Consider the following 22,009-nt stretch of genomic DNA (forward strand, 5'->3'; position numbering starts at 1 on the left):
AATCCATTCATCCATTTTCAGTTTTTTCATGTTCTAAGAAATCCTAATTAAAAGTAAAATTGACATTTAAGACTGTTATCAATGTTTCACCCTTGAAAAAACAAAACAAAAAACACACACACACACACACATATATATATATATATATACTGTTAATTATTGTTTGGAACAATGCTACTAAGTTGAAGTGATAACCAGTTATGAATGTAAATGTAGCAATGGACTACAGTGACCAATTCAGCAGCTGGAGGGCAGTCGTGAACAATTTCTACGACAGGAAATTCAAAACAACATAATATTTGTAATTATTGAATTAATACAATGTACAAAAGTAAAATTATGTCACATATATTCATACATATTTGAATTTGATTAGTGAATCGGGTTTTTCAATGCCAGGCAAATCTCCAAATGTCACCTTTTCATTTCCGTCTTACGTCACAATCAGCGATGACATTGTACCGAGCAGTACACACGCCAGTCCTCTTGTAGCGACTTATTTTTTCTACTATTTCACATGCATTGAAGGCTACCAAACGTGCCTTTGTTAAATTTTCAACATGTCATCCACTACTGCGGGTTTTAATGAGGAGCGGCGAAGCCAAAGAGCACAGGTTAGCAGCACACCGATGAGCATAATCCGACCCTCGCATGTGCTAACGCTTTTAGCCTGCTAGCTTCGAAGAAAGACTAGCTGCCCCATCAACTGCGTTTAAACCTCGCTCAGTTGTCATTAATGCTGTCTGAGTTTGGAACGAGATTTAAAGTGTCTGGTTGCTTCCCAACAGGCGCCCGTGGGCACAGACTATATCCCCACCGAGGAGGAGAAGAGAGTGTTTAGGGAGTGCAACAAGGAGAGCTTTTGGTACAGGTGTAAGTTGCCTTAACGACTACTGCAACACTCTACACAAGTATTTTCCACAAGTGGCAAAAGTAGTCAAGCTCTAAGTCTTTTGTAAAGATTCTGATAACGCTTAGTACATAAGGAGAAATACAAACGCTTCAAATTGTGAAAACAAACATACAAAAAAGACTTGTTAGAAGCAAAGGTTAACTCCTACACTAAAGTAAATACTCAAAAATGTGCTTGAGCACAGCAGGGGAAAAATTATATACAGTAACAGTTTAAGAAATAAATAATCTGCACCCAAAATATTTTCCTCTTCTGTTATAGTGCTTGTACAAAAAAGAAAAATAATCCTGTTACACATCACACGTTTTTTTAAATCAAGACATAGCGTTGGCTATCAAAACGTCCTCTTAGCTTTGCTGATGGTGTGAAATAACTCAAATGAGCTGATAATGGAAACAACTCGACTTTATTTCTAGAGTACTTTGAAAAAAAGTGATAAATAACAATACAGTGACAATAACAAAAATTAAAAGTGATGTCGGGATAAATTATACAATGGTGTCTTGATATGATTGACATGACTGAGATACAAGTGGGCATATGAAAGATTTTTTGGGGGGCTTGTGATTGCAAACTTGTAACGGGCGCTGTATGGTGGCAGTCAACTCAATTGAACTCACTTGACAAAAAGCAACAGTTTGACAAATAGTGAGCAATTCATCAAAAAAGAGGCTTCAAGCTGTTTAATGCCACTCCAAGTTTAAGTTTACTGTCAAACTATATACAAAAGAAGAATTACGTTTAAACAACCTCATAGCTCTGCATTATGACAGTGGCCAAAAGGCAAACATTTTCTTTGCACCTATACTGTATATGCTATGCGCCCGCACTAGTCTTAACACGGTATTCTAATTAGTATGAATATTTTTCACATTTCCCACTTTTTAGATTTGGAAAAAAAAAGGTTAAAAATATTGTATACATATTGTTCCACTTCATGATTGTGTCCCACTTTGTGTTCCTAAAAAAAAAAAATTAAAAAAAACTTTAGTTTGAAGCCTGAAATCGTGCAAAAGGTTAAAAAGTTCAAATGGGGCTAACACTTCCGCATGGCACTGTACTCCCACCACTGGTATTATCCGTTTAAATACACCCAGCAGTCAACCTAGAGCGCACTATTTTACCAAAGATGCCAAGAGGGCTTCCAGCCAGCTGGTAATCGGACTCTAAATGTTGCGGAACGAATACCTCTCTGACTGTCACTTTAGTGCTATAATGGTATGGCCTGTAAGTGTGCATTTCCTTGATTAAGAAAAAAAAATCCTGCTTACCTCTCAGCGGTGCCATTCTCTGTGGTGAGCATGGCCATCACTCAAGCCCTGGTTGCCAGAGGTAAGATCACATGCAATAAATGCGCTATCCTATGGAACAAAAATGGATAGCAGTTTTAATGAATTGTCCTTTTTTCCCCCCCGTTTCCATTTAGGGTCTCTCTCTGCATCTCCAAGGTTTGGATCGCTTCCCAAAGTGGCCTGTAAGTTTGAAGACGAGATAGTATAAACATTTTGTTGTTGAACACAAATGCACTAAAATGGCTCCCTCAAAAGTTGTAATTTCAAGCAAAAACAATGAAGCCTGATCCCAAAAGAAATTTAAATCATCCTAAATGTTTCCATTTTGTTATCTTTAATCCAGAAGATCTGGATGATACGTACTATCATACTACTACTTTACGTACTGCCAAAGACAAATGTATTTGTCGTTTCACAGTTCAGCCATTTAATCCTAGGAATTTATTTATATATTTTTTTACTTTTTTCAAATGTTAGGGTAAAAGAGGGTCTGAAAAGGTCTGGCAGTGAATGAGTTGAGTGGCCATTTCTTAAACGTTTGTGCAATAGTGGTCAAAGTGATGTTTTTTTTGTTTGTTTTTTTTTTTAAGAAATTTGGAAACTGAACCAAATTAAATATTTTAATAATTTCATTCTAGGAGTAAAATTGCATGATTTGTTCAAATGAGGATGTAGCCGATTTTAGCAGAGGTGGCCATCATCACAAGAGGATTCAGGCAAAAAAATAAATACTTTTGATTATTTTAGGAAGGTAAGGCAAATTTGCTGTAATCTGACATCGCACAGCAATGATGGTGCCCACAGAATGGATATTGCAAAATGGCATTTTTGTATTTTTCTAAGAATTTAAAAAGATTTCAGAAGGGTATTTCCAAATTCCTAGCCGTCTGGAATGCAGCATTAGTTGTGATGGCTGTGTATTTTGTTGTGTCTCCCAGTTGCTGGCTTCTGTGGCTACCTGGCAGGGAAGATGTCGTACATGAAGACGTGTCAGGAGAAGTTCAAGAGACTGGACAACTCTCCTCTGGGAGAGGCCCTGAGACAGAGGACGGGACTGTCTCCACAGCTGTGTGTACTACCACCAACGTCACACTTGGAAGGAGAAAAAAAACCCTCAAAAGCAGGCCTCTAATAGCATTGTGTGATTCTCCTGTCTAGTCCTAAAGATGCTCAGTCAGAGCTGAGTGATCCTAACAGTCAAAGCTTTGGCACCATGTTCCAGCCAGCAGAGACGCCATCTTCCGACATAGAACGTGGATATGGATTTAATCCAGAAGCGCCCGCTCCCACACGAAGGGCAGATGACTTTAATGTACCAGGTAACACTGATCATCACGTTTGTGTCGTGGCCCATATTTATGTTAAAACGATGATGTATCTTGTCATTAGCATCACAGGTGTGTGACGCGTGAGACAAAACGGAAACTTTTTAACACAAGTTGATAACCACCTCCTGTGTCATACTGCAGATCAGTCCTATGAGGAAGAGAACGAACCCAAGAGGAAATCCATCCTCTATGAGGATCTGCGGCAGAAAAACCGAGAGAACTATGAGGTCACACTCACCCAGAAGGCAGACTCGCTGCTCAAAACTCCCCCTGAAAAGGAGCCAGAAAGACCAACAAAAAGCGGTAATAAAAAATAACAGTCAAGAACTGCTGTTTTTTTGTTTTTGTTTTTAATGAAAAAAAAAAAGGTCAATCATTAATTTCTCTTTGTTTCAGTGAAGAAGAATATCTATGGAGACGCCTGGGAAGAATGAATATTATGTAAAAAATGTACTTCACTGATCTTGTGACACTAGGTGACGTCTTTTCTTGTCAATTAAACCAAAGTGCTTGAAGTGTTCTGTGTTTATCAGTGATTTAAACTTTTTTCACTCAAAACCTGAATAGATCAGATCTGAGTCGCGATCCGAAATGCTTCACTCTGTGCGGATTTATTTAGCTCTACAAGCATGCAGATCGTGGAAAAAAATCCAGAACAATAAACATGATTTTGCTGAGTTGAAGAGAGGTTACGCACGGGAATTCAAAATTTGGAAAATCCACATCATAGCTTGAGGGCGAAATGGGAACGTATTTTTGCATTCGGATTCCTTCATCTTGACTAGTTTGATTAAAAAAAAAAAATGGCACTATCCTTGACACAGTTCATTAAAATAAGACTATTTACATGATCATTAATATGCATGTTTACGGCGTAAAACAAAAGGCAACTATAGATGGCCGTGAGTGTGATGGCTGTGTGCGCAGCTGTGTCCATGACTTGTCCCACTGACGCCCGGTGCAGAGGCATGAGGATTGGAAAAGGCTGCAGATCCAGACACTGCGCTGGCAGCGTTCGACCAACCTTCATACATCATGGCTGAGCCACTAACCGCCATGTTGGTGCTTGACGCTGGTGCATAGGCCTGCACTGGATAGGATCCAGGTGTTGGGTTGATTTGAGGGAGGAGTGTTTTCCTACTGGCCTCTGGGCAAGCTGGGACAAACGTCACAATGCTGATGCTCCGAAGCAAGCGGAAAGGCGGCGTCTTCTCCGCAAGGACTGCCCTGGCATCTGAGATGTCCGTGAAGGAGAACCATCCTCTTCCGTGCATCCACCCGATGAGTATGGAGATGATGCTGCAGGGGAGCTTCGTGTGAGGAATGAGGATGATGGTGATGAGGACAAACACCCATGGGAGAGCCATGGTCGGGAAACTGACCCCACAGAGGAACGCTTTGGTCATTTTTGTGTGCATGGTGGTGAGGGCCACGCATGCAAGGGCCATAGGTACCAACCCCTCCGTGGGCCCACTGCTCTCCTGCATGAGATCCAGGAAGGCGTACAACAAGCCTGTCATGGTGGACATCAGGATACATACAAACAGGAAGCGGACAGTGCCGATGCCTTTCTCCAAACTACCACTGAGGAAGACCATGGTGCAGATGCTGAGGAGCAGCTGAGTGAGGCTTCTGTGGTAGAAAGGGTATGCGAGGAGTGTGTGCACATGCCCTTTGACAAAAACACTCGCCCCAACACTGAGGCTCCCCTGAGATGAGTCCAAGTAGGTTTGGAGGCCAAACACTGCACACGACGTGAGGGTGATCAGGAACATCCCGCTCGTAATAGCAGGAACCACACCTCTGAAACCTTGGATGATCGTCCTTAAATGGCCCGTGCTCATATTTTGGTCGTGAGATTATAAACTCAAGTAAAAACTAAGCGGCTTTGACCGAAAGTGTTATGGAAATGATGGCAGACTCCCGGAAGTAGAGTTATTAACTTTTATATATATATATATACACAGATCATCGCGAGCCAAAGTACACATAGATTACGCATTATTATTCAATTAAAATACCAGTAATTATATAATCCCCCAAAAATATACCATTACCAAAGCATTACGCGAATTGTCCAAATTGTCCGTGTACGGAAGAGTTTCCGGTTACGATTTTCAAAATAAGGCATTAAAGTGCTTTCCGGTATATGCTCCTCACGCCGCATTCATTAAATGTGCCAGAGTGCAATGATAGCAGGATAGTGTAAAAGAATTGTTGGTTGTTTTTTTGTTTTCGTTAGTATACAGGTACCTGTCACAAATTAAGATATGTATTCATTTTGACAAATCTCACTTCCACTGCAAGTGTTTACTTTATACTGGTTTTATTTTGAAGATAATACCACAGAGAGTCCCGATGGGTTTTCCTGTACTGGCTACAATTGGTCTGAGCGTGGAGCCTGCACGGGAAGTTGTTTCTTGCTCCTGATTTTGTAATTGTTCCTCCTGTTTAAGGTTGGAGGAACAACACAAAAGTTGCGTTAGTGACTATACATATAATTTTAGCATGAATGGCGTTGATTAGTAGAAATGGCCATTTTACATTTTTGTTGCAAATATAAAAAATTGCCTTTGGTACATCATTTAAAAAATGACATCTGCAGCCCCCTCTTAAAAAAATAGTAATTTAAAAACATTTTGCGTTCATGTTAGATGGAAGACCACAACCAATGATCAAATGTTTTTATAATAAGCTTATTTTTATTTTATTGTAGGTAAAAGATTAAAATTCATTTAATGGAGTAGGAAAAGGCACCGAATAACCCATACAAGAGTGCAATTTTTGTCAGCGGTGTTCTGCTCTGTGCGTAAAAAGTTGAAGCTCGCCTCGCTCGCTCTTCCGGTGTCGTATGGCGACTGCAGCGGATGTTGATATTTTGCTTGCGAGCCTGCCACTCAAGAGATGTGAACTCTCGTCTCCGGGTTGGCTTGCTTTTCAATTTGTCCAATTCGTAACCTGAGGGAAGCCGCTTTTCGGTGTGGCCAGCGGCATCGCGTGCGTCCCGGTGGCGTCTCGACCGGGAAGCGCGACGCTTCGTCTCGGGGCCGTGCGTGTGATGATGGAGGACTTTGACGAAATCTACGAGGAGGAGGAGGAGGAAGAAGAGGACGAGGACAGGGCCGCGGAGGAGCAGCTCCTAAAGTACGCTCCGGATCCGGTGGTGGTGCGAGGCTCCGGACACGTCACAGTGTAAGTGGCCGACGAGACCGGGTGGCATTGAGGGAGGGGGGGGGGGGAGAGTTCAAACGTTGTCGCGTGACGATGAGCGAGCGTCGGAGGGTTGATAACCGGATGCTAACTGATTAGCATCTATCTGCCTGTGGACGATCTTAGCCTGTTAGCCGCGAGCTAACATTGAAAGTAAAAACTGCTTTCACATATTTGTGATGTTTTTAAGCACACGGCTGCTCTTATATGTGCGCTTTCTGTTTGTTTATACTAATGTCAAGAAGTTTAAATGGTGCCGGCTTGACTTTGTTTCATACTTTGAGATCAGATAGATAAGGCTGGATCTTACAATTCATTTGATCCTTCTGTTTTTACGGTTGGGCGATCTCTTCGCCTTAAACCAATCTTATTGTGACATGACTGCTTAATACTTCTTATCTTAAAGTAAAAATAAATAAATCCCCCAACAAATGATGGAAAGACAAGGGGTGGGCACAGTCAAGTTGATAAGTGTATCGCTAACGCAAATGAATAGGACGAAAGAATTAAAAATAATAAATAGTATGGAGACTGTACAACTAATCATTTCTAGGATTAAATTGTCTGTCTTGAAATCTTGACTAACTGTACTGGCACGTTATTTAAAATGTGTGGTTATGGAATCTTGCTTTCCATATCTTCCTGTATACAGTGAGCCTGTCGCAAATAATTGAAGACCCCCTACAAATGAATATAATAACCTTTTATTAATTGTTGAAACCCTAAGTACACCGCAAGGACGGGCTCTTTGGATCCTGGATTTTGCTTAGAAACTTTCTTTTCCTATTCAGGTGAGTACCTGGAGGAAATGTATTTCAAATTCTAAAAATGTTTAGGAAAAGGCGCCTTGATACAACCTTTAAGCCACATAGGTTACTCCTGACCAATCTTAATAGCAGCAAAAAGTAGAATATAATCCACCAATAATGTTTACAGACTCTACACGAAGACGTAAAAAACAATCCCCCTCCTTCCCCAATCCACACTTCATCCTAAAAATGTTCACTGAACTGAGGTCTTTCGCAGCGAGACGTCATGCATGATGCCTCGGAAGCCAAACTTTTGTCTGACTTTCAAGTGTATATTAACCAAAAAAGTGGCACAATTCTTAACGCAAACGTTGTTTGACTTAAACTAAAGGCTTCAACTAATATTTTTATTTACTACAGGTTTGGACTCAGCAACAAATTTGAATCAGAATTTCCTTCAGCGCTTACAGGAAAGGTGAGTACCCATGTCCAATGCATTGTTTGCTAAGTATTCCTATTTCCCGCGTGGCAATATAATATACAATATACACGCGTCTTGTGGCTCTGTCAGGTCGCACCTGAGGAGTTCAAAGCGAGCATCAACCGCGTAAACGGCTGTCTGAAGAAGACGCTGCCGGTGAACGTGCGCTGGCTGCTGTGCGGCTGCCTGTGCTGCTGCTGCACGCTCGGCTTCAGCTTGTGGCCCGTGATTTGTCTCAGCAAGCGGGTAATACATGTGCGCGCACACGCACAACTGGCACCCTAACAACACGCCGGTCTGACCAAGACCAACTTTTCACTGCTGTCTTCCAGACAAGAAGATCTATAGAGAAACTTCTAGAGTGGGAGAACAGCAGACTCTACCACAAGGTGTGTAAAGTTGATACCCCTGCTTTTTCTTTTTTTTTTCCGAATTTTACCTCATACTCAACTTTTAACTTTGCACTTGCTGTATGGTTGTATGGAAATGTGATCTTCAAATAGGGCTGGGTGATTATGGGGGGGAAAAAAATAAAATGAAATTATTTTGATTGATATTTAAATCACCATTAATAATGAACAATTATTCATTGATTTCTAAACTTAGTATTTATTCAACTAACAAAACTCAACTTTAAAAGAACTATCAGAAAATAAATTGGTAATAAAGTAAAATAATAACTTTGTAAAGTAATAGAGTTAAACAATAAATAACAATAAATACCGGCTGTTCTGCTGTGCACGTCTTGTCCACTTAGGGGCACTGTGGTGCCATGCAGGCATAGAGTACGCACTTACATTAAAACAAAAATAGCAGACGAAGAAAGTTGTAATATATCTTTACATTAAAACAAAAATAGCAGACGAAGAAAGTTGTAATATATCTCGTTTTTCACAGATTAGGAATAATATATGCATTTGAGTATTGTATTATATTACCAGCCTGTCTGTGTCCAGCGTTTGTGTGTGAATATTCATTATTTGAAATCTCACTTCCGGAACCTGCTTATTTTGCTTATTTTCTTTTATCCTGCCAGTGGAATTTTATATTGACTGTTAGACCGTTAGTGCTGGTGATGTTTCGATTACGAAGCAATTCTTGCATTTAAATATAAAATCTGCATACCGGTAATTCTTTTGTTGTTTTAGTTTTATCGCAAACTTCAACTGTGGTGTCATTAAACATCGTAAAGGGGAAGAAAGAGTCAACTCAATTTTTTTTAACAATAATATGTTCTTTGTGGCCCCACTAGTCTAAACCTATACCTGTGCAACAGTGATGTCATTTTCAGTCGATCCCCGAGACGACGGATAAAAATGGGTCGATTTTTGGCGCTTCATTCATATTCCACAAACGCAATATTAATGAGAATATCGTGTTTGGACTAGTGATGCCACATATGACATATTATTGTGACGAAAACTGATGTTCGCTTTAAAGCACACCAACAGTGCTTTAGGCAGTGTAGCATTAATCACACATTGGTTTCACAAGCAACACGGTGCATTCAGGGTGCTTTTACAATGCGGGAATTAGCAAACACACCGCACAGTTCAGCACATTCATTGCTTTTCTTTGATGATTTGATGAAAATTGCAATCATGATTACATTTCGGTGAATTGCCCAGCTCTATTTTCAACCCAGTTCTAGGTTGTCTAAACAAGAAAAAAAAAAAAATACAACGGTGCCTTGATTTACACGTGCCCCAATTAAAAGTTACGAGTCGTCGGTGTAACATTAAGAGCAGAACAGGTTTACAGAGCTCTGCTGTTTCTTCCTTGTTGCTTACATCCAGCAAAATACTAGCTAGCTACGCTAAGAGGGAGGACTCAATCACGATTGTCGGCCATTGGCGGATGTCTGCTCTTTGCTTTTGTGTGTGGAATGTATTTAATTATTTTTTGTATCTATTTGCAGCTGTGTTTGCATTGGAGACTGAACAAAAGAAAGTGTGAATCCAACAACATGATGGAATATGTAAGTGGTGCGTTGTTACTACTGGCCAATGAAAAGCATGCATCTTCAAAAATAAAAGTCTGCAATTTCATTTTACGGATCTAGCAGAACATTGACGTGTTCCATTGCAAGACACCGCTTTACTTCCAATTTGTTCAGAGTTGGAAATTTCCCATATAAGATATTCAAAATAAAACACCTTAAATGACTTTTCTTCAGTAACATTTTAACATTATTAGCTTGTCAAGAAAGTCCAACTATGTAACCATGCAGTTTTTAACTGCACAACATACAAACGAGTTCTGCTCAAAAATCGAGTTGGACAGAGGTGGCCTCAGATATCAATGATCCAATTTAAAGATGTTTTTTTTTGGGGGGGGGGGGGGGGGGGCTTTGATTTGATTTTGAAGTGCGAACTTGAGATACAAGCGCTCTGTGATGGCCATGTCCAGTAGAATTAATAAATATTCTTCAAATAAAAAACGAGTTTAGTTTACGGTCAAACCAAACATAAAACATAGAAATTTCCGGTATGTATTAAGGGACTGTATTTAGTATTATTTAATCTATTTCATTATGAAAGAAAAAGCGGGCACGTTTTTACATGGAAGTGCATAAATTGAATGAAAACAAGCAAGAGAAAAAAAAAAAATCTATTTTCTGCCTCTTAACAGGAAATATTTACATTTCCCAATTAAAATAACTCAATACTTACACTTAAGTTTATATCACATTAGGTAGTGTTACAGTGACACATTTTTACATACCATATTACCCACAATGACATATTTACAGCATATATAGCAGCAAGTAGTAATTCTTCCTTCATTGAACTAGTTAAAAAACAACAGGCTCCCACTCACAGCCACTTTAATGGCCTCCTAGAATTAGGTTATTTGCTTTTATGGTTTTGATGGCCTGATATAATTTTCTGTCATATTTGTGAATGTTACTGCTGCACAGCGTGCAACTTCAATGCAGTTATCCACCGAATATGCTTTCCATTGGTCAGAAGTGCTTATGTTTCAAATGATTTTTTTAAGGCATTTACTCAGAACAAACTGGCACAGCGAAGTGTTGCAAAAATCAACTTCAAAATGACTTCTGATTTCTCAGGTAATCCTAATAGAATTCCTACCGAAGATCCCCATCTTCAGACCCGACTAGCCGATGGGATCTTGACAAACCGTCGCCGTCCGAGCTGCCGACGAACTTTCCTCCAGAATCACTCGGAAGGTTTTTTTTGTTTTTTTTTGTTTACAGGGCAACATCGGCCCTCAGTTGTCTTTTTTTGGACGTCGTCTCTTCTCTTCTTCGCCTTTTGGTTTACAAGCCCCGCATCCTAACGAGTGAATTCAGGCGTGCCGGCAAGCTGCCCATCCGGCGGCGGTGTGGATTTCGGGGCTGGCGCCGGAAACGGGACTCTTCCATGTTTCCGGACTCGAGCACAGAGTGACCGCGGTAACGGGTAACACTGCTGGAAGCTCGGCTAGCGTCGAGCCACCCACCAAAAACACCCCAGTGCTTTTGGAAGAGGACAGGTGGACAGGAAGCGTCAAGTGTGTAGCAGGAAGCAGCAGACATCCTTCTGGTCGCCTTTCATCACTTGAGCACACTTTTCACTGTGCTTTGCCTGAACCCAGAGACAATCACACAGTCGTGACTGCACTCCAAACTCTGGGACAACATATGCCCTGCCTAAATTGCCATGGCAACAAGGAGGTAGGCAATAAAGGGGTGAGTGTTTTTTTTTTTTTTTTTTTTTTTTTAACCATTTTGGTCAAAGCAACGTTGTGGAAAAACTTTGTGACATCACATGACAGATCAAGGTTTCTTTCTGAAAGACAGTCTTCTGTTTTGTTTTTTTTCCCCAATTTCTCGTTTGCCAAACACGTCTTAGGCGTTTGTTTTTTTTCTTTTCGTTTGTGTGTGACAAACATGTTTGCAATAGGGCGGAACCTCCAAAGTCGAACGGTTGTCAACTTTTTTTTTTTGGTGTCTAAAATCTACAAGGCAAGGATTGTTTTTAAATGCTCAACTGGTATAAAAGTACGGAGAGAAGGAAGGTAACTCTAAAAGAAAACTAAAATGAAGTTAAACGACTGACTCATGGATAATGAGTAAAGACTAAAATTACGTTCATACTGCAAAGGTATGACTCCAAATCGGATCTTTTCTTTTTTTGTACTCATTCAAATTACAAACACAAATGTGAACGGAAAGTGTCCGTGAAGTGACACGCATGCGAAACACTACGTCATGTGGCACTGTGTTTACAAAAGCAAATTAATTTTTTTCAAACAACCAATCTACAGTCACCTCTGCTGTTTATATCCACATACAAAAAAGACCTTTGTCAACTTTGGAAAAAAAATTGCAATTGTAATCTTCACATTATGAAAAAATCTCATATGTGACACATTGGACCAAAAAAAAAGAAGTAATTGACCTGCAATATAAGCATAGGCATAAATCGTATATTGTCACCTTAAAAATAATGGCGATGGTTAGATTTTGACAAAATATTTTTTTGCTTTAAACATCTCAGGATGTTAGCCACCTCTGCTAAATTTGGCTACATCTTTAGTTAAACGAATAATTTAATTCTACCCCTGAAATGCAATGATTAATAAATACAATCTAATCAGAATTTAGTTGTTTTTTTTTCTTTTTTTTTTCTGAAAGACTGACTTGAGCCATTATTTTAGGAGGGCGACAATACATATCCAAGGCAACTGCGGGTCGCGTTCATTTGACGCGTCATCAAAAGGTGACAAATGTCACAATTGTTTGACAAAACGGACGAACGAAGGAAGCAATCAGTGGAGAAACGAAGACGCTTTACACCAAGCGGTGCTCCGATCGATTGGTCGCCGATCGCGATCGACCCGTTTCCGTGATAAATTACGTGATCGGCATATGCGCATCAATGCCTTTGGTTGGCAATCACCAAAATGTACACAAACAAGTTTACTTCCATAAACTGCGGCCACATGACGTCGAATAAATGCGTAACGGCTTTCCACGTCCCTCTTCAAATAAAAAGTGAAACGCTTGTGGACATCTGCCCAAGTGGAAGTTGAGCTCCTATTGTACATTTCAATGTATTTTTTCGACTTTGGAGCTTCCAACTGTTTTTAGTGTGTAGTCATGTGTCAACTGTAAAAGCACACTATGGATGTGTTTCTTCATATGGCCTTGTCCTTGTTGCTTTCTCACCCTGAGGGAGGTTTACAGCTGTGAGTGTGGCCCAGATGAGAAATTGAGAGAATTAAAAAAAAAAAAAAAAAAAAAAGAGTAGCCAATTACTAAAAGTGGCTTAACATGGTAACAAGCCGCTTGTTTTCATTTGTAGTTTACAACTCAGTCAGCATAGATTACCGCAACTGTCGTAGGCTTACCTTTCATTTTATTTCATTGCATTTTGGAAACGTGAAAGGTCATCGCTGTTATCATTCAAATGTTTAGTAAGACTTCCTGCTTAAACACATTTTGTGACGAGGTACCGCTAGTGAATAAAGCTTTGCTTTTTACAAGATTTGTAAGCAGGGATGGGCAACATTTAATATTGTTCTGGGGAACAAACATTTAATGTGATTGTATTAGTCAACAATTAATTCCAAAGAGTGGACAGGGTTAAGATTTATATTTCAATGATGCCCATCCCTACTTGGAACGAAGCAGCGTGTGAATGTGGGTCACACTCAGGGGATTATCATCATCGATCATTAATAAAAATGTAGCACAGTCAGGGTATTCTCTATGGTTATACCACAGTACTTGAATATTTGTTTTTTTAGTGTATTTCCCCCACCCTTCCCCTTCCAGCTATTCCACTTTAATGAAAGAAGTAAAACACATACAACCACCCTGTGTTGTTTTATATCTACCGCACATTCACTATTCATTTCCTGGTCATCTGTTGAATTAAAGTGACTCTTTTTGTGTGTTTAGCTGGAAAGGAAACACGAAAGTGGCAAAAAACTGTTTTATGGTGGGAAAATGTTGTCAATATTGGTTAGATTTTTTTTTTTTTAACATAGAGAAGTTCCTAATGCTGGCAATATTTTTCCACTATTTGAAAGGCTCCTGGTAACTTGGAACAGAATCTAGAAGGGCTGTCAATCAAATGTTTGTGGCGGGCCACATTGTAATTTTAGTTTCCCTCAGAGGACCGTTCTAACTGAAACCATTTGGACAATCTGCGCATTATATTACATAAACACAACAAACTCATTTTGAAATCGCAAGTCAATGAAAATATTGTGTTCCATCGTTGTTCGGAGAAGCGGTCTGATAATGAAAAAAATGTTGGCAATATCACAATGATATTAAAAGTAAAAATCATTTGCAATTTTGGTATGGATTTTGTCAGGAAACGATGGGACATGCATGATTTTGCTTTAATGGGCTGGATCGGACCCCTGGACCTTATTTATATATAGATATATACACACTGTATATATGTATTTATATATATATATATATATATATATATGTGTATGTATATACATATATATATACACATATGTATATATATAGTATATGTATACACGCTTTATATATATATATATATATATATATATATATATATATATATATATATATATACACACACACACACACACATACTTTGACTTCCAGCTAAACAAAATTCACTTCCGACTCATAATGCGTACAGGAGCTGAATCATTTTGGACTTGACTTTATGTCATTGTGAGGTCATGACCTGTAGTGTTTTTGAGGTCGTAAGAGATGCAGAGATTTGTGCAGTGTGGACACACGATAGTGTAATATGCAAATGTTCTCTGTTGATCTTAGACTGTGATTTTAAAACCTGCACAGATCTTATCTATCATTTTGTGTGTGTGTGTGTGCGCGTGTGTGTTTTGGGGAGAAATATATACTATATGATCCATATGCCGATACATGTATGTGTACGTGAATAAACTACCAGGCCGCAGATGTCCTCTTGTGTGTCTAAATTTAATTCGTAGGTTTAGGTTGAACTCAGATTTTATTGGGTAAATTATTAACCATCTAATGAGGGCAAATACATAAGATTAACAATTTAGCAAAATGTTAAGAACGGCTTGTAGTACATAATGCCATAGCTTGTAAAAGTACCAGTAAATGAATAAATGTGACTATTAATCAATTTGAACAATAAATATGTATCCTGTTGTTGAAGAATACAATAGTTTAAAAAAAAAAAAAAGAAAAGGTAATTTGTTATAATTTTTATTGAGAATCAAGTCTGGGTCTACGTGGTCTCTTCACCTTTTTTTTTTTTTTAGTTTGCAATCGCATCCTCGATTGCCTTTATTCCACTTTGACTTCTGAGCAGCTTGTCCAATAGTTTAATGTATTCTGAGTTGTATAATGAGTTGGTTTGACTGAGGACGGATGTCAGATCTATAGTCTCTGAGTCTTTGGAAGCTGATGAATCTGGACAAAAACCTGGCAATTAAAAAAAAAATCCAAAAGTAAGTACATGGATATGACTTAAATGTGATTTAAACCCTACAGTAATCTTCAAACCTAGAGTAATAGCTGATGGATCCAAAGCTAGCTCGCTAGCAAGGCTTGCTAGCCTGACAGATAATAACTAGGTCTCAAGTTAGAAATATAGAAAATTGAAATTAGAAAGCTCTTTTTTTTTTTTTTTTTTAAATCATGTATCATGTATCATTAAATTGAACGGCCAGGAAATTATTGTGCCTCTGTCCCGTGCCTCATTGTGGTTGGACAGTCTGCATTTCGGGGATGTAGCGTAGCGAAAGGCCACCGCGGCATATTCATGAAAAAGTCCAGAGTTCTCACCTTTGTCAGAGTCCAGGATGGCGGGTGAGGGTAAGTTCAAACATGCCGCCTGCCTCTTAAACTCCTCCATCTCAGCACTTGTCACCTTGGGTCTCCTGGCTGGTAAACAAGCAAAAGGTCAACAGTCATCATATCCTTTTATCACTTGTCTTCCAGGTAACTCAACTCATCTCCTCTCAGATATACTTTGAACGTAGGACACGTGTTTTGTCCATGTGTAAAATGCTAGCAGAGGCAGCGGAACCACGCAGGGGGCCAGTGGAGGCACGGCCTGCCCTCAACTGTCCAGTCGGAGACATTGTTCAAAGTCTTACTCAGAAGCTGCACTCCTTTGTATGTGCTTTCTCCAAATGTATAATTGGACAGAAGAAGGATGCAATCGGGGCAGCTGGTCGTTATGAGAACCTCAGTAGCAGAGAGGGGATGCACTAATGCAAACACACAAAAGAGACACCATTTGTTTGCACTTTTTGTCGGCGCAAAGTCCACAAATGAGCAGGAACAGGATCGATGGGAATGTTTTACAGCTCACCCATGTGGAGAGTGTTGTTCGCCAAAGTCAACTTAGAAGTGACACTGTAGCAACGACGAAACCTTTTGAAAAACACGACAAAACAACACATTGGCAGTCAATGTAAGGTTATTCAAAATGTAAAATATAATTACCGTACATTTTTTGGACTTGAAACACAAAGATGGAGTCACTCTCATTGGCCGGGTAGATTTTCACCCACACGTTGTCCACAAACATCTTGGTGAGGGATCCCGGCATGTTGGTGCTCTCTGCCGCATACGTCCACACGCCCAAAAACTGCAACGCACGCAAGCGGAAGCGCCAATCGCACACAATGTATTGTCTCAGCGGGGGGGGGGGGGGGGGGGCACCTTACCTGTTCGCGACCTTGGATTTGCACCTGCCGGGTCAGCGCGTCGCAGTCGGCCAGAGGAGCCGAGAGGCCCGCGGGCAGAAGCGAGGCGGCGAGAATGAAGAAGAAGAACATGGTGGCTCAGTACGTCGATTTCCGTGGCGATCTCGGAGCTGCGCTGGCTGGAATGGTCACCTCGACTGCTCCCAGCTCAATCGAGGACATGATGTAACAAAGTTCAGCCATTTGTTTACACACGTTTTGTGTCATGTGTTTTCAAATGGCGTGGAAAGTTTAGCCAAAAATCCTCAATTCTAAACTGTTCAGGATTGGAACCTTAACACCTTCATCCTTGTTTGAAACCCTACTTTTAAACCCTAACCCTAGTTTGAAACCCTATTTCTAAACACATAACCCTAGTTTGAAACCTTAACCCTAGTTTGAAACCCTACTTCTAAAACCTAAACCGAGTTTGAAACTGTTCTTCTAAACCCTGACCCTAGTTTGAAACCTTTACCTTTGTTTGAAACCCTACTTCTAATCCCTAACCCTAGTTTCAAACCCCATTTCTAAACCCTAACCCTATTTTCAAACCCTACTTCTAAACCCTAACCCTAGTTTGAAACCCTACTTCTAAACCCTAGTTTCAAACCTTACTTCAAAATCCTAAACTTAGTTTCAAACCCTACTTCTAAACCCTAACCCTAGTTTCAAACCCTACTTCAAAACCCTAACACTAGTTTTAAACCCCATTTCTAAACCCTAACCCTAGTTTCAAACCCTACTTCGAAACCCTAACCCCAGTTTCAAACCCTACTTTGAAACCCTAACCCGAGTTTCAAACCCTACTTCGAAACCCTAACCCTATTTTCAAACCCTACTTTGAAACCCTAACCGTAGTTTTAAACCCAATTTCTAAACGCTAATCCTAGTTTTAAACCCTACTTTGAAACCCTAACCCTGGTTTGAAACCCTACTTCTAAACCCTAACCCTAGTTTGAAACCCTACTTCTAAACCCTAGTTTCAAACCTTACTTCAAAATCCTAAACTTAGTTTCAAACCCTACTTCTAAACCCTAACCCTAGTTTCAAACCCTACTTCAAAACCCTAACACTAGTTTTAAACCCCATTTCTAAACCCTAACCCCAGTTTCAAACCCTACTTTGAAACCCTAACCCAAGTTTCAAACCCTACTTCTAAACCCTAACCCGAGTTTCAAACCCTACTTTGAAACCCTAACCCTAGTTTTAAACCCTACTTCTAAACCCTAACCCTAGTTTTAAACCCTACTTCGAAACCCTAACCCCAGTTTCAAACCCTACTTCGAAACCTTAACCCCAGTTTCAAACCCTTCTCCTAAACCCTAACCCTAGTTTCAAACCCTACTTTGAAACCCTAACCCTAGTTTCAAACCCTACTTCAAAACCCTAACCCTAGTTTCAAACCCTACTTCTAAACCCTAACCTGAGTTTGAAACCCTACTTCCAACCCTAAACCCTAGTTTCGAACCTTACTTCAAAATCCTAATTTTAATTTCAAACCCTACTTCTAAACACTAACCTTAGTTTCAAACCCTACTTCTAAACCCTAACCCTAGTTTCAAACCCTACTTTGAAACCCTAACCCGGGTTTGAAACCCTACTTCGAAACCCTAACCCCAGTTTCAAACCCTACTTTGAAACCCTAACCCTAGTTTTAAACCCCATTTCTAAACCCTAACCCTAGTTTTAAACCCTACTTCGAAACCCTAACCCTGGTTTGAAACCCTACTTCTAAACACTAACCTTAGTTTCAAACCCTACTTCTAAACCCTAACCCTAGTTTCAAACCCTACTTTGAAACCCTAACCCGGGTTTGAAACCCTACATCTAAACCCTAACCCCAGTTTCAAAACCTACTTTGAAACCCTAACCCTAGTTTTAAACCCCATTTCTAAACCCTAACCCTAGTTTTAAACCCTACTTCGAAACCCTAACCCTGGTTTGAAACCCTATTTCTAAACACTAACCTTAGTTTCAAACCCTACTTCTAAACCCTAACCCTAGTTTCAAACCCTACTTTGAAACCCTAACCCGGGTTTGAAACCCTACTTCTAAATCCTAACCCCAGTTTCAAAACCTACTTTGAAACCCTAACCCTAGTTTTAAACCCCATTTCTGAACCCTAACTCTAGTTTTAAACCCTACTTCGAAACCATAACCCTGGTTTGAAACCCTACTTCTAAACCATAACCTGAGTTTCAAACCCTACTTTGAAACCCTAACCCAAGTTTCAAACCCTACTTTGAAACCCTAACCCTAGTTTTAAACCCCATTTCTAAACCCTAACCCTAGTTTTAAACCCTACTTCGAAACCCTAACCCTGGTTTGAAACCCTACCTGTAAACCATAACCTGAGTTTCAAACCCTACTTTGAAACCCTAACCCAAGTTTGAAACCCTACTTTGAAACCCTAACCCAAGTTTCAAACCCTACTTCGAAAAACTAACCCTAGTTTTAAACCCCATTTCTAAACCCTAACCCTAGTTTTAAACCCTACTTCTAAACCCTAACCCCAGTTTCAAACCCTACTTCGAAACCCTAACCCCAGTTTCAAACCCTACTTTGAAACCCTAACCAAAATTTCAAACCCTACTTAGAAACCCTAACCCTAGTTTTAAACCCTACTTCGAAACCCTAACCCAAGTTTCAAACCCTACTTCGAAACCCTAACCCGAGTTTCAAACCCTACTTCGAAACCCTAACCCAAGTTCAAACCCTACTTTGAAACCCTAACCCTAGTTTTAAACCCCATTTCTAAACCCTAACCCTAGTTTTAAACCCTTCTTCGAAACCCTAACCCAAGTTTCAAACCCTACTTCGAAACCCTAACCCAAGTTTCAAACCCTACTTTGAAACCCTAACCCAAGTTTCAAACCCTACTTCTAAACCCTAACCCGAGTTTCAAACCCTACTTTGAAACCCTAACCCTAGTTTTAAACCCTACTTCTGAACCCTAACCCTAGTTTTAAACCCTACTTCGAAACCCTAACCCTAGTTTTAAACCCTACTTCGAAACCCTAACCCAAGTTTCAAACCCTACTTCGAAACCCTAACCCTAGTTTCAAACCCTACTTCGAAACCCTAACTCGAGTTTCAAACCCTACTTTGAAACCCTAACCCTAGTTTTAAACCCCATTTCTAAACCCTAACCCTACTTTTAAAAAACCCTACTTCGAAACCCTAACCCTAGTTTTAAACCCTACTTCGAAACCCTAACCCAAGTTTCAAACCCTACTTCGAAACCCTAACCCGAGTTTGAAACCCTACTTCGAAACCCTAACCCAAGTTTCGAACCCTACTTTGAAACCCTAACCCGAGTTTCAAACCCTACTTCGAAACCCTAACCCAAGTTTCAAACCCTACTTCGAAACCCTAACCCGAGTTTCAAACCCTACTTCGAAACCCTAACCCAAGTTTCAAACCCTACTTTGAAACCCTAACCCGAGTTTCAAACCTTTCTTCGAAACCCTAACCCGAGTTTCAAACCCTACATTGAAACCCTAACCCTAGTTTTAAACCCTACTTCGAAACCCTAACCCTAGTTTTAAACCCTACTTCGAAACCCTAACCCAAGTTTCAAACCATACTTCGAAACCCTAACCCTAGTTTCAAACCCTACTTCGAAACCCTAACCCTAGTTTCAAACCCTACTTTGAAACCCTAACCCAAGTTTCAAACCCTACTTTGAAACCCTAACCCGAGTTTCAAACCCTACTTCGAAACACTAACCCGAATTTTAAACCCCACTTCTAAACCCTAACCCTAGTTTCAAACCCTACTTTGAAACCCTAACCCCAGTTTCAAACCCTACTTCGAAACCCTAACCCCAGTTTCAAACCCTACTTTGAAACCCTAACCCAAGTTTCAAACCCTACTTTGAAACCCTAACCCGAGTTTCAAACCCTACTTCGAAACACTAACCCGAATTTTAAACCCCACTTCTAAACCCTAACCCTAGTTTCAAACCCTACTTTGAAACCCTAACCCTAGTTTTAAACCCTACTTTGAAACCCTAACCCAGGTTTGAAACCCTACTTCTAAACCCTAACCCTAGTTTTAAACCCTACTTCGAAACCCTAACCCCAGTTTCAAACCCTACTTCGAAACCCTAACCCCAGTTTCAAACCCTACTTCGAAACCCTAACCCTAGTTTTAAACCCTACTTCGAAACCCTAACCCAAGTTTCAAACCCTACTTCGAAACCCTAACCCGAGTTTCAAACCCTACTTCGAAACCCTAACCCAAGTTTCGAACCCTACTTTGAAACCCTAACCCGAGTTTCAAACCCTACTTCGAAACCCTAACCCAAGTTTCAAACCATACTTCGAAACCCTAACCCTAGTTTCAAACCCTACTTCGAAACCCTAACCCTAGTTTCAAACCCTACTTTGAAACCCTAACCCAAGTTTCAAACCCTACTTTGAAACCCTAACCCGAGTTTCAAACCCTACTTCGAAACACTAACCCGAATTTTAAACCCCACTTCTAAACCCTAACCCTAGTTTCAAACCCTACTTTGAAACCCTAACCCCAGTTTCAAACCCTACTTCGAAACCCTAACCCCAGTTTCAAACCCTACTTTGAAACCCTAACCCAAGTTTCAAACCCTACTTTGAAACCCTAACCCGAGTTTCAAACCCTACTTCGAAACACTAACCCGAATTTTAAACCCCACTTCTAAACCCTAACCCTAGTTTCAAACCCTACTTTGAAACCCTAACCCTAGTTTTAAACCCTACTTTGAAACCCTAACCCAGGTTTGAAACCCTACTTCTAAACCCTAACCCTAGTTTTAAACCCTACTTCGAAACCCTAACCCCAGTTTCAAACCCTACTTCGAAACCCTAACCCCAGTTTCAAACCCTACTTCGAAACCCTAACCCTAGTTTTAAACCCTACTTCGAAACCCTAACCCAAGTTTCAAACCCTACTTCGAAACCCTAACCCGAGTTTCAAACCCTACTTCGAAACCCTAACCCGAGTTTCAAACCCTACTTTGAAACCCTAACCCGAGTTTCAAACCCTACTTCGAAACCCTAACCCAAGTTTCAAACCCTACTTCGAAACCCTAACCCGAGTTTCAAACCCTACTTCGAAACCCTAACCCGAGTTTCAAACCCTACTTCTAAACCCTAACCCCAGTTTCAAACCCTACTTTGAAACCCTAACCCAAGTTTCAAACCCTACTTTGAAACCCTAACCCTAGTTTTAAACCCCATTTCTAAACCCTAACCCTAGTTTTAAACCCTACTTTGAAACCCTAACCCTGGTTTGAAACCCTACCTGTAAACCATAACCTGAGTTTCAAACCCTACTTTGAAACCCTAACCCTAGTTTTAAACCCTACT

The 22,009-nt window shown here is 40.2% G+C and overlaps 4 protein-coding genes across 6 annotated transcripts; 2 read left to right on the forward strand and 2 right to left on the reverse strand.

Moving 5' to 3' along the window:
- The first annotated feature begins 422 nt into the window (after window positions 1-422).
- Window positions 423-4,048, forward strand: unm_sa25545 (un-named sa25545). Its single transcript, XM_086032449.1, has 8 exons — window positions 423-614; window positions 789-873; window positions 2,192-2,245; window positions 2,340-2,387; window positions 3,144-3,273; window positions 3,364-3,524; window positions 3,675-3,836; window positions 3,930-4,048. The coding sequence occupies exons 1-8, from the start codon at window positions 561-563 to the stop codon at window positions 3,965-3,967; spliced, it is 732 nt and encodes a 243-aa protein (XP_085888575.1). The 5' UTR covers window positions 423-560; the 3' UTR covers window positions 3,968-4,048.
- On the reverse strand, window positions 664-11,213 carry rhbdd2 (rhomboid domain containing 2). Of its 2 annotated transcripts, XR_015087041.1 has the most exons (3): window positions 11,069-11,213; window positions 2,185-5,980; window positions 664-1,874 (listed from the first exon to the last, which is right to left on the reverse strand). XR_015087041.1 is itself a non-coding variant. In XM_086032448.1 (2 exons), the coding sequence occupies exon 2, from the start codon at window positions 5,375-5,377 to the stop codon at window positions 4,424-4,426; it is 954 nt and encodes a 317-aa protein (XP_085888574.1). In that variant the 5' UTR covers window positions 5,378-5,980; window positions 11,069-11,213; the 3' UTR covers window positions 664-4,423. The 2 variants fall into 2 exon arrangements, 1 of the variants encoding a protein (XP_085888574.1); XM_086032448.1 differs by having other exon boundaries at window positions 664-5,980.
- On the forward strand, window positions 6,389-14,482 carry LOC147146345 (cysteine-rich hydrophobic domain-containing protein 2). 2 transcript variants are annotated; one of them, XM_086032451.1, is made up of 6 exons: window positions 6,389-6,725; window positions 7,913-7,967; window positions 8,064-8,228; window positions 8,306-8,362; window positions 9,892-9,951; window positions 11,047-14,482. In XM_086032451.1, the coding sequence occupies exons 1-6, from the start codon at window positions 6,592-6,594 to the stop codon at window positions 11,095-11,097; spliced, it is 522 nt and encodes a 173-aa protein (XP_085888577.1). In that variant the 5' UTR covers window positions 6,389-6,591; the 3' UTR covers window positions 11,098-14,482. The 2 variants fall into 2 exon arrangements, with proteins under 2 accessions (XP_085888577.1, XP_085888578.1); XM_086032452.1 differs by having other exon boundaries at window positions 6,500-6,725; window positions 8,064-8,219.
- Window positions 14,483-15,155: 673 nt separating this feature from the next.
- On the reverse strand, window positions 15,156-16,834 carry LOC147146346 (uncharacterized). The gene is made up of 6 exons (XM_086033609.1): window positions 16,644-16,834; window positions 16,425-16,564; window positions 16,286-16,347; window positions 16,068-16,181; window positions 15,754-15,852; window positions 15,156-15,390 (listed from the first exon to the last, which is right to left on the reverse strand). The coding sequence occupies exons 1-6, from the start codon at window positions 16,752-16,754 to the stop codon at window positions 15,224-15,226; spliced, it is 693 nt and encodes a 230-aa protein (XP_085889735.1). The 5' UTR covers window positions 16,755-16,834; the 3' UTR covers window positions 15,156-15,223.
- Between the last annotated feature and the right edge of the window lie 5,175 nt (window positions 16,835-22,009).

Source organism: Filicampus tigris, chromosome 6 (assembly GCF_054856515.1).
Source record: "Filicampus tigris isolate MCC_2025a chromosome 6, RoL_Ftig_1.0, whole genome shotgun sequence".
NCBI lineage: Eukaryota > Metazoa > Chordata > Actinopteri > Syngnathiformes > Syngnathidae > Filicampus > Filicampus tigris.

Coding starts and splice junctions, on each gene's coding strand:
- rhbdd2 (XM_086032448.1), bottom strand. CDS start 5,377: ATGAGCACGGGCCATTTAAGGACGATCATCCAAGGTTTCAGAGGTGTG.
- LOC147146346 (XM_086033609.1), bottom strand. CDS start 16,754: ATGTTCTTCTTCTTCATTCTCGCCGCCTCGCTTCTGCCCGCGGGCCTC. Junction 16,182..16,285: donor GAACAACACTCTCCACATGG/GTGAGCTGTAAA, acceptor TGTTTGCATTAG/TGCATCCCCTCTCTGCTACT. Junction 15,853..16,067: donor CAAAGGAGTGCAGCTTCTGA/GTAAGACTTTGA, acceptor CTTGTTTACCAG/CCAGGAGACCCAAGGTGACA.
- unm_sa25545 (XM_086032449.1), top strand. CDS start 561: ATGTCATCCACTACTGCGGGTTTTAATGAGGAGCGGCGAAGCCAAAGA. Junction 3,525..3,674: donor AGATGACTTTAATGTACCAG/GTAACACTGATC, acceptor GTCATACTGCAG/ATCAGTCCTATGAGGAAGAG. Junction 3,837..3,929: donor AGAAAGACCAACAAAAAGCG/GTAATAAAAAAT, acceptor TCTTTGTTTCAG/TGAAGAAGAATATCTATGGA.
- LOC147146345 (XM_086032451.1), top strand. CDS start 6,592: ATGATGGAGGACTTTGACGAAATCTACGAGGAGGAGGAGGAGGAAGAA. Junction 6,726..7,912: donor GGCTCCGGACACGTCACAGT/GTAAGTGGCCGA, acceptor TATTTACTACAG/GTTTGGACTCAGCAACAAAT. Junction 8,363..9,891: donor ACAGCAGACTCTACCACAAG/GTGTGTAAAGTT, acceptor ATCTATTTGCAG/CTGTGTTTGCATTGGAGACT.